Consider the following 12,197-nt stretch of genomic DNA (forward strand, 5'->3'; position numbering starts at 1 on the left):
TTGGCTAATGTCATTTAAGTTATGACATCTGCATTTTCTCATATGACTCCTTTATCAAAAAAAAAGTTGACTTGATTTTGTCCATGGGGAATGTTGTTGTTCATACTTGAAATTAAAATTCATATTTAGGGATAGAAGTTAAGATGGTTAATACTTTACAGTATTAATCCAGCAAGGAAGAATAATTGTTTTTAAAACTTAAAATGTATTATGTATGTTTGTTACTGTTAGTTAATAAAAATAAATCATTCATTATTGTGAGGTTCATTATTAATTAATTTCAGCTCTGGTTCATTAAATAATCGCAGATAATTTAATAATGTGCTAGTAAATGCTGAAATCGACATAACCTAATATTAGTAAATGCATTGTAAATATTTTTCCAAAATCTACCTACTGTAAGAATTTTGTCGCTGCACATAAAACTGAGAATAACAAGAAATATTTCACCTTAAAGTACAGTCTAATAATTGACAGTTTCCTATACACACATGAACACACATGTACAGTATATATGGGCTGTGTGTGTGTTACCCCATGAAAGTTAGCGTTGAGAGCGAGCTGGCTGAGTGTTCCACGGATGGTGTTGCAGGTGTGTGTTACATCTCCATTAGAGCAGGCCGGGTCGTTGAGTGTGTTTGAGAGAGACGCGCGTTCAGTCTGAAGAGAGTTCTGGAGTCTGCCTGTCCCTTCCTGCAGGATCTCCAGCGATGTGGTCACACTCTCTAACGCCTCTTTGGTCTCCCGCATGGCTGCAGCACACACACACACACATAACACCTCAATTACAACACACACTCACATGCAAATCATGAATGAACCGTGGCCAGCAATGCATAAAGATACAATACCTAAAACAACAACAGGATGCACAACAACCACAATTTCTACGTACACAAAACATGTGAGTGAAACCACTGACTTTTACCTTTAATAGCACCCTCCACTTTAACTTTTATCCAAAATCACAAGCAACAGAAACAGAAAGGGACAAATGAACAGAAAAAAATATTACTGTGAATGCGTTTCGTGGTGTATGGCAGCAGCAACATCAAGGTCATGGGTTCAGTGAGACTTTTTTTAAAATAAGTATTCTATTTTACTTTTATATATAAGTACTGTGTCTTTATAATATCCTTATATTAGGTATTGTTGGATTGTTTTTGTGCACAAGTGAGCAGGAGATAAAATATGCAAAGGTGAACAGTTAGGGTACGACATTTAAGGTTTGTCAGTGCAGCTTAATTTTAGTTTTATTAGATTAAAACAGCTATTGTAACTAATTAACGTCAAATTGCTTCTGAAATAAAAAAGAAATGTAATCCAGTACCGATGTCTCAAAACGTTAAATGAAATTACTATTTTTTTTATTCCGGTTATTTAGGACCGCGCTGAAATGCCATGTTAAAAAGTGAGAGCAGTTTGGAGGAGTGTGTGTATTTGACTGGTTTTGCACCTGCTGTCATGCGAAGAGCATTGTCTAAAGCAGGCACCACTTCTCTCTCCAGCTGATTATGAATCTGTCCTCCCAGCAGAGTCCCAATATCTGATAAATCACAATGATAACGGATGAACAAATTAGTAAACACAGCTCCAACGAGTACAACGATGCTCAGAAGTGTGCGGTGCGTGCTGCGACAGAGGAAGAAAGACAGAACACTTACTGTCTAAGTCTGATAATACTTTGTTCTTGGCTGTTGTGTACTGCGCAGAGAGGTAGTCTATTTGCTAAAAAATAAGAAGAACAAAGACAAACAGATTGTGCATGCGTGTATTATGATTAGGCCCGCACAGCATCTGCAGAGCTGAATTCTTAGCTGATGTGATTAGCATTTCGGCTAACAACAACAATCCATGTAATAGCTTGTTTTACACATTTTACCACTTCAGCATCTGAACCCGTTTACGACTTACCGCTGGTGTGTAGTTGGCAAAAGATTTCAGGTCTCTTATGTTAGTGCTGACGAAGCGTCTGGTGCTCTTGATCTGATTTGTGATGTTCTGGTTCGCTGTGTAGGCAACCGTTACTCCAACGCTGTCAACAAAGCAACAAACAGACAAGAAGTGCGTGAAATAATGCGCTTACAAGTATTGTTATGACCTTCTGAAATTGTAGATTTTGTCATGAGAAAGCCTTATCCATCACTAATAACTTAGTGCATTATTGCAAATCAAATTTAATGCACACTCTCTAAACACTACACACTCTCAGGGAGGATGTTTGTGATTTGAGTATATTTATAATTCAGATATGCCGCCTTTGTATATTGCTGTCAGTTACATGCAGTAATAACAGAGGGCCACAGTGTGGTACTGTTGTGTTAAGAAGAGCCCGTTTGTTAAGACCCTGGTAGAAACTACCATCTGAAAACTGCTGAAAAAAAACAATAGAACCCTGCCCAAAACACAATAGAAAATGTAATGGATTTATTGGTTATATTGGGAATCGTATTGGTTTTAATGGAAAGAATAATGGTGTCTACTGGTATGTGATGGATTCTATTAAATCCTATTGGAAAAGTGCTTAAACACACTAAAAAAGGGTTTTTAAATGGTTTTGTAGGAAACAGTTGATAAGTAATGGAAACCATTTCTGTGATGGTTTTTCAATTGTGTTTCTTTTGTTTTGTTTTATTTGTTTTTTTTACTAGGGATAGCATTTTTATCATCAGATAATACTTTTTGCTAATCAGCATTACATTTAAAAATCACCTCCAACTCTGAAAGCTTTGTAGCCCCTATGACCCTATGGGACAGCAAAGTAACCACTGGCTGCACACTTCCAAGATGAGCTGCTAGATCATGAATACTGATATTGGACACCCTATTAATTTGGCATATGACATTTTGCATACTTTGTATCTAAAAAAGCAGACATATTTGCAGAGGTGGTTGGTTGACATTTACAGCTCAGGTGACTGGTACAACAAAGCCTGGATCAGAGATGTCAGATACCATCAATTTCAGATACAAGGCTCCGCAATATACAAAAAGCAGCTGTTAAGGGGAAAGCCTTCTCTAAATATTATAGACCTCCCTGGAAACAGAGCAGCACCGCAAGGTACTGTTCATCAGTATCATATAAATATCTGACCGCGGCCCCAAAAAAAGTTTTTTAAATCGAGATTGTTGTATGGTTTGTTAGGATCGGACAGTGTTTGTTTGAGATACAAATATTTGAAAATCTGGAATCTGAAGGTGCAAAAAATATTCTAAATATTGTTGTCCAAATGAAGGTCTTAGCAATATAATCATATAAAATATACACATACATTACAGAAATTTTGATTAAAATAACTTACAAATATAATAAAATGTAAATGTCTGTGTGTGTGTATGTGTATGTCTATATATATATATATTCTTCAAAGAATTGTTAAACATGTCTTGGTGTCTTTCAAAAACATTAAAACTATTTATCAACCTTAAACCTTTTAATGTAGAAAATATATTCATTATATGTTATCATGCATTAAATATATGTCACACTGAACTCAAAGTTGGGGGAATCAGTAAATGCGTGCACACACACATACACACACACACACATACAGTGGTGTTCACATAGCCACAAACTAGAGATAACTCTTTACTAATTGAGTGCTGCAGATACATATTAAATTTGTGGCGTCTGATTACAGATTATTGCCAGACAAACCTCCTTCTCCATTCCCCACTCTCCTGTTTCCTCTTTCACTGTATCTCTCACTATTTCTTTCTCTCTCATCTCTCTCCCTCTCAAGATTTAATAAAAGGGAAATGTGATTCAACAAAGGATACCATAGAGCGAGCGAGAAAGAAAAGAGTGAAGAAAGAAACAGAGCAGATTTGCACAGTCATGTTCTCTGCTCCCAGGCCTCGTCCTGCACAATTACTGCAAACCTCTCAGTGAGTCATTGAAAGTCCATCAAGACACACACACACACACACACACACACACACACACACACACACAGTACAGTCTCACAAACGCTCATTGTGACCCAAGCAACTGCTGTCAGCACTGTCACAGAAGGAAAACAGAAAAGAAAAAGAGAGGCAAAAAGAAAGAGGGGGATGGGGTACAGAAATAAAGAGGGGACTTTCTCTCTGGATAGACTCAGGGCTATCAATGTCACATGTGTGAATGTGTCTGTGTGTGTGTCATTCTAGACCGCTGCAGGTGTGTTCATTACACTCTCTAGCAATGGTGCGCACAACCGAAAGACTATGTGCGCAAAACGTCTCTTATTTATTCCAATCATTATCTCTTATCTCCTAAAACGTCAGTATCAGTTAACAATTAATAATCATCCAAATGTGACAGAAAACAGAAAACGCAGTTGCACAACCACACACACAGACACACACACACACACACACACACAGACCCCGTAACTACCCTGGACTAGGCTAGATTAGTGTGGAGCAGCACAGCCTGTGTTTATCTCACGAGAGAGAGAGGGCAGTGGTGGTTCAGTGTACCTGACCTCTATTCTATTTCTAGACCTACATAAGTCTAATGTACTTTAACTAGACTCAATGTTGTTGCACGCAAACTGGCCTACACACAGCGACACGTTTATTTACTAATGTGCATATTTTCTGCAATCCTTTGAAGTTTTCTTTACTAGTCATTATGTGTGTATGATCCATGATTACTTTGTTAGATAGTATGTGTTGCTTAAAAATAATTTAAAAATAACATTTAATTTTAGGTATAAAATCTGACAAAATGTGTTTCCAAATTATTCAGGCTTGTCTAGCTAATGCACATGTATTTTCTATCTATTTTCTATCTATAGTAAACAAGCAGGGGATTGCTGTACGGGGGATCTTCCACTCATTCATATAAAAATTATTAGTGCTTGATGATTGATTGCATCCAAAAATGTAGTTATATATTAGTTATATATATATATGTGTGTACGTTTATTATGTAAGCTATATATAAATTCACATGCATGCATGTATATAATTAAGAAGAATATGTTATATATATATATATATGTATATATATATATATATATATATATATATATATATATATATATAAATAATATACATAGTTTAAATCTAAACATATATGTAAATGCATGTAAATACGTTCAGAAAATATACTGTATATGTGCATATTTGAATACACACACACACACACACACACACACACACACACACACACATATATATATATAATAGATCATATATTACTTATATACAACATTATATAAGTTACAGTTACAATATTACATAAGTTACTACAGTTGACTTTCATGCATAAACTGTGGAAGACTCACGCGAGGAAGACAGAGGTAGCGATGAGTGTGGCCATGTAGAAGCCTCGAAGGCAGTCGCCGTTCTTCTTCTGTCTCTGATGCATCTCACCCCCACAGTTCTCACAGCAGCGGCACACACAGAAACACAGGCCCACTATCGGCATTAACAGCACAAATATCACCCCCAGCACTGTCAGGACTATGAAGCCGAGCTCATAGTAGATAGCCTGGAGAAGAGTGGAGAACATTTCATCACAATTAATCTTGCGTATTATTATTTGTCAATAAAAATCAAAGAATGAAGATAGCAAATGTTCTAGCATGGAATTTATGTATGGGCCAAATACAAATGACACATTATATGTTTAGTTATGAATATCAGTGACTTTGATAACTATGGTACATGAGATCGTTTCCACCAAAACATGAAGAATAATAAAAGTACTTTTTTATACTTTTACTTTAAATGTTGGATTAAATAAATAAAATACGAAGGCAGGAATGAAAACATGTGAGCATGTAACAGGCATAAACCGTCTCATTTAAGCTCTCATTTTTAAACAATACCTGAAGTAATAATACAACATTCTCTGGCTGCATTAGCGTGGAGTTGAAGAGACATCAGTAGTGCGCGTGCCAAAGATAAAGAGAGAAAAAAAACTGTGACTGGAGCATGTGATTTCATACAATACAATCATATTATGACACAAACAAACACATGCGCGCACCTTTTTGTAATCTTCTTTTTTGATTCCTCCCATGTTCTGCTGGACCATTTTGACAATTAGATCTGTAACAGAAAAGTTTTACCAGATTAGCTCACAAAACGATTTCTCTTAGGCTGTACGATGGCCATTATTGTTTGAGTGTAAGGGCTACAGCAGTATACGCCTTCTCTTAGATTTGATCAACAGTTACCGGCAGTGGGTCATGCACCGTTATGCTTAAAGGACAGATTCAAGTTAATCACAGACCTGTGTGAATCACTGCCGGTGTCTGTTCAGATCTATGTTAACAGTGCAGTGGACATGACATCAGTCTTCTTGTCGCTGCTAATGCTATTGCTACAGTATGTTAGCATTTGTTACAAACCATCTGCTCAACCTATATTTCTATGTAATATATAAGCGATATTCATGCTCATGTTTTAGGTGAATCACTAACTAAACTAACGTTGGTCTTCTATACACTCTCAATATCCATTAAATATCAATGATGTCTACTACAAAAAATAAATAAAATGTATAAAAACTGAGTAGACCTTGAAAAATGGGACCGCTTTATATATATATATTACATCTGAACTGGAAACTGAAACCTGGTTTGAAAGCTAGAAGATACTTACACTAATAAGCACGGTCTCATCCACCACGTTTTACCTCATCTGAACTAAACATAGCCTTAATGCATTTATACACCTCACCTCTAAGTGTGTTACTAATGGCAGTAGTGGAAACATTTTTATAGGTTTAAGACTTCACTGGTTTAATCAAACAATTAAAGATCAAATTTGTAATTATATTACATAATGTCCCATAAGATGGGTTCGAGACTAAATAATATTTTTAATGAAAAAAAAAAACATTTTCTACAATAAAGGTGATGTTCAGAGTTTGGCAGACATTTTGTCCTCTGTACAATGCATGATATTCATTTTTGCACATATATGTACACACATATTGCACACAAAGACATGCACGTAGTGATATAACGATTGAATATAAGTTGTTAGTGTTCCCTGTGAAAGGTCTCTGTCTCTTCCCTGGCGGCCGGTCTGTGTACTGCAGAGGTGAACTGAGAACTGTAATGCTCACGCACCTGAACATAAACAAACACTTAACCCTAAAACACCTTTACATAAAAGGATAAGCTCCTTTACGCTTGTACTAAATTTAGCAGGTATTTTTTTCTGGCATGACACCTCGCAAGGATAACAACAGAACATGATCCAAAATATAACGCCATGGCCAAGACTGCGTTGCACAACACTAATTATAGCGCTAACTATAGATACTAAAAATATAGAACCAGTGTGATGTTTTTAGAAATTAATACAAAATGCGACCGTGACATGGTGACTCGGTATATTGTACAGGCGTTGACATGAAAATGAGTTAAACGTTTTAGAGTGTTTAAATACGTGTGTGAGATATGGCAACTCTCAAACTGTGCATTTGTGTAAGAGAAAGAGAGAGAACAAGAAAAATCCTGTGTGAACAGGAAAGGGTATCATTGGTTATAATGGCATATGGTTAATCCTCTTACACTGGTCTTGCTGTTGGGCAGTTAAGTGGTCCCTCTCCCTTAATGCTTTCTTTCCCCTTTTTCTCCCTTCTTCTACCAACCCCATTCCTCTCCTATTTAATCCTTACCCCCATTCACGCACTCTCGCTTCCTTCCCTCCTTTTCACACAGTAACAACAAGCCACTCAAACACACCGAGCGGACGAAGTCTTCGAAAGCAGCATAGCGCGATATTATATAACATGTCAACAAATAAAGACACGTTGTCTGAACAGACAGAACAACACTTCACACACAGACAATACCAGCAGAACTGGGTCATATCTGGCGTTGATCTTCCTGTCCTTCAATTACAGTGCAGGTTTTTTTAAATCCAGCGATCAGTGATATTAAGCTTTATCTGGGCTGAGACGAAGGGAGTCCCCGGATTAAAGCCCAGACCTTAGACAGAACGAATGTTGTGATATTAAGCTGTATTATGTCTATAATGCACAAATCCATCTATTCCTTCACAGACAACACACTCCAACGGTGTTCAAATCTGCGAGCTGTGACTAATCTGAAAAAAAGAGTTACAGACAGACCCAAAATAGAGAAATATAGCTTTGTATAGGCCTTTAACCTGGACAATGAGTATGTTACATGCCGTTTAATCCAGTAATCCAGCCTCATCTCCACATCAGAAGTACCTTTCTGTAAGATCAGGAGTTACAAATCTGCAAAGAATGATTTAGCGGTACTAAAGAGATTGCAGAGGGAATAATATCTGTTTGTGGCTCGTGTTTGTTGTGTGTCTGTCATTTTGTGATTCAAAATGGCATCTCCTTTCTCATATTGTGGTATTTTGTCATTTAAGATGGTGGGTTAGGGTCAGAAATATTGCAAAACCGTCGTTTTTTTGGTCGTATGATTTGTCAGGAGCGCTGCATTGCGTGTACCTTTGGAGCATATGGCACTCAGATTATCAGCTTACCTGATTGGGCAGGTGACTCATAGAGCAGATCGGCTAATTGGTTAGGCAGCAGGGACTTAACCATGCAATCCTATTCTACTCTGAAAACACACTTACACACACACACACACACACACACACACAAGTGCTCCTCTATGCTCAACATGCTGACCTCACAAAGAAATCCACCTGCCAACAGCCTGACCTTAAATAGGCCGGGGCTAGTTGTCACATTGTTTTTTTTTTTTGCAGTGAATGTTTTTTAGAGTAGCTGCATTTTTTTCATTTCTTCATTTAGGCACACACCATAAAGTTAAAAAATATAGACAAAATATCAACTTATTGTTTAAAATATAAATGCCATAGTATGGCACCGGAATATGTTCGCAAGTAATGACAAACTTCACAAATAATAACTTCTAAATTAAAAGTGACATTTAAAGTGAAGGTTAAAATGTAATTTTCTTCTGAAATGCATATTAAATAAATAAATGCCTTGCACGTGCAAGACACTTTATTATCGATGATATTTGCAAAGATATGATTAATTAATTTCCTCAATGGTTTTGTGCAAAAGCTGGTATGCTGTATAGTATATTGTATATTGCACGTGATTCCAGTCTCATGACCTCAGCTAATAAACTGTACGTTTTGATTCACAACTGGAAATCTGTACATTAATGAACTTTCCAGAACTTTGTTACTCTACTGTTAAAACCACTGCAGTCTTATCTAGTGTGTAGTTAGCATTTGCATTACATCACATTCATACTTTCCACAGGTTGAGAAAGCAGATGGTGAATGAATCATGAGTGGATGTTTGATTGCATCCATAACAATGGATCACATGGCATCATTTTGATTTTAGTAATGCATTAGTAAATGCTGAAATTAACATTAACAAAGATTAATAAACGCTGTATAAGTTTTGTTCATTCTTAGTTCATGTTAACCAATGTTAAAGTGTTACTGTTATTTCAATTCATTTATTTATGGCAAGCCGTTTTAACGTTTATCACCGAAATCTACCTAGCATTACTTTATGTTAGTTTGTGCACATTATTTAACATTATACATGTTTAAATCAGACATTTGTGCTTCACTGTTATTGCATATCCATCATTATTAGGATTACTGCCCTGTTACAAAACAACAAAAATTACAAAATCAAAACATGGCATAATTATCTTAACTGTGACTGGCTTGACAAAATGTGCCACTAATCATTGCAGTCGGGTCCATTCAAGAAGAAAATGCTATATTGTGTATGTGTGCATTGTAAACAAATGACAAAATAATAATATTAAATAAAAAATGTATACCAACCAAAAAATGTGTAAAATTGATTTTTGAATTAAATAGTGATGTCAAGCATTATCAGCATGTGCCTATAATGTTATTAGATACTAGTGCTTACTACAGTAGCAAACATCACTGACACGTTACACGTTGCATGTACCTACTGTAACAACAATAAATTCATAACCCTATCCATACAGTAAGTACATGTAGTTCATTTCCACTACTTGGTACTTAAATGCATAATTACACTGTAACAAGGACACCTTAAAATAAAATATGAAACAAACATCTGTTCCTTTAGTTACAAATTCACAGCTTCTTGAAGGCATCAAGTTAGATGTATATTAGTGTCTCATATCACCTTCTCCATAAATCTTCTGGAGAAGACCTATGTTTTACAAAAATATACTATTATTGTCCTTGTTACAGTGTAAATATAGACTTAAGTACTGACTTAATGTACTCACTATATAGGTTATGATTAGGGTTTGGCTTTTAGATTTACTTACATGTAATTATGCATGAATATTTGGTATTATAATAATAAGTACATGTAACATGGGTAACTAGGACACAATAAAAAATTGTCGTTCCGAATACTATTTCTGCTTTTAGGCAGTGCTTAAATCAGTGTGTTGCTTGTGTTTCTTTGCAAATAATTGTGAATTTTCTTAGCTATTTCTGACCAAAAAATTTTCTACACTAGTTATTTTTGGTGTAGGGCCTACAGCAAATACATACCACTCAATACTTAAGTATAACTTAAGATAGGTAAGTTTAGGAAATAAATGTTAAAACAGCTTGCCATAAGATGCAGCTAGAAGTCCTTTACCTAACACTAAAGCAGGCACCTGCGATATTCATCTACCTAAAGTCTAAAACACACTTCTGTAAGAATATGTGGACGTTTGCCACGTGAAACTGACCCACAAATACGCGCGCGAGAATGTGGAAAAGTTTCGCGCGTTCTCAACGTCAGTGCGCGTCTCACCTTTGGGGAAAGGGTTGGGTTGAACCACGTACAGAAACGCGTGGACCATGTGAAAAAGGACGCCGATGGGACCCGGTTCATAGTACGCGTGCGTTTCGTACACCACGGACGGCACGAAGCCAAAGTCCAGCGTTTCCACCGGCGCCCTGAGCATCGCGTTGCGCGGAGACGAATCCCGGCGCTCCTCCCGGGCTTCGCTGCTCGTGAGACCCGAGCACATCACCAGCACGAGCCCCACTTTCCACCACATGTCCACCGGTCCTTTACGCGGGGTGATTTGGATGTGTAACGGCAGGGAACGAAAAGTGCAGGAGAGATAAAGTGAGGTTAAAGTGTGTTTGTTTGGAACGCTCTCTTGTCCTCGACATCAAAAATACAAATTAGGGGGGAAAAAGAATAAAAATAACCTTAAACGTATAAAAAAAAAGCAAACAAATCAATAATGAAAAAATATATTCCGGCTGATGCGTTTATTCCCCGTCTCCTTGTGATGGCTTCATGGTAAACATCCCTCGGTTCTGGAGAGCTCAGGATGAGCTGAGTGTTTTGACCTGCGCCTCCCGCTACGCTCTTCTTCTGTTGTCTGGTGCAGTCTTAGTGCGCGCGCACTGGAGATGGCTTTAGAAGAAAATCACGTCAAGCCAAGTCAAAGCATGTCGTTCCTTTGCTCTGGGAAAGTAGACGAAAAACTTAGAGCATTTGTCGCGATGCACACAATTCCAAAGGGACAAAACTATCAATAACTACATATATGAGCCAATTGAGTATGCTTCTATCTTTGTACATTGTTTAGTTTAAGGGGCTGTTTTTTTAATTAAATCGCATATTTTACTTTAGTTAAACAGATTTCAACTTACATGTATTTGTGTGAAGGTTACATAATTTCCCTTGTTTTATTATGCATTTTCTGCTTTATTCATTTAAAACAACGCACTGTAAAAAGCATATAGCATGCATTTATGATTATGCATTGATTGGTCATAATTTCTTAATTTCATCATTTATCTTAATCTTAATTTAATGTTAAACGTCATATCATATATATATATAACTGCTATAAATCTTTATGTTAGACTCTTTTTCATTTTAGATTATATTTCTTTATTCTTTATTCTTCCCTGTCTATAAATTCAGCAGATATGAAGGCATTGTTCCATTTCTGAAATTCTACTATTTTATATTCATTTCACAAAATATTTTAATTTATTGTGGCCGTCAGACTCAACAGTCAAAGAATGATGATAATTTAACCGTGGTCGTGACTTCAGAGCAATAGAAATTTTAACTAAACTTAAAAGTTTAAAGTTTATCGGTCATGTTTTTTTACGAAAACGCTCACTATATTCTCTTTTCAAGCAGTCAGAAAGTCAAATGAACATAAAAGCAGCAAGTCCAGACTCTGCCAAGACACAGGCTGATGGTCTGTCCCACAGATACATTTGTAACAGCTGAA

General features: G+C 36.5%; 1 protein-coding gene across 6 annotated transcripts in view; it reads right to left on the reverse strand.

The window, feature by feature from the left end:
- The window catches only part of prom1b (prominin 1 b), a 22,284-nt gene extending 10,976 nt beyond the window's left edge, over positions 1-11,308 (reverse strand). For all 6 annotated transcript variants that reach the window (XR_006251305.1, XR_006251304.1, XM_043243653.1 and 3 more), the window contains exons 1-8: positions 10,745-11,308; positions 5,984-6,045; positions 5,823-5,849; positions 5,277-5,482; positions 1,915-2,035; positions 1,665-1,728; positions 1,457-1,546; positions 535-752 (exon numbers count right to left, since the gene is read on the reverse strand). Coding sequence is in view for 4 of the 6 variants with exons in the window: in XM_043243653.1 (XP_043099588.1) it covers positions 535-752; positions 1,457-1,546; positions 1,665-1,728; positions 1,915-2,035; positions 5,277-5,482; positions 5,823-5,849; positions 5,984-6,045; positions 10,745-10,994 (1,038 nt within the window). In the remaining 2 variants the exon portion in view is untranslated. The remainder of the gene's footprint in view (positions 1-534; positions 753-1,456; positions 1,547-1,664; positions 1,729-1,914; positions 2,036-5,276; positions 5,483-5,822; positions 5,850-5,983; positions 6,046-10,744) is intronic.
- Between the last annotated feature and the right edge of the window lie 889 nt (positions 11,309-12,197).

The sequence above is a fragment of the Puntigrus tetrazona genome, chromosome 1 (assembly GCF_018831695.1).
Source record: "Puntigrus tetrazona isolate hp1 chromosome 1, ASM1883169v1, whole genome shotgun sequence".
Lineage (NCBI taxonomy): Eukaryota > Metazoa > Chordata > Actinopteri > Cypriniformes > Cyprinidae > Puntigrus > Puntigrus tetrazona.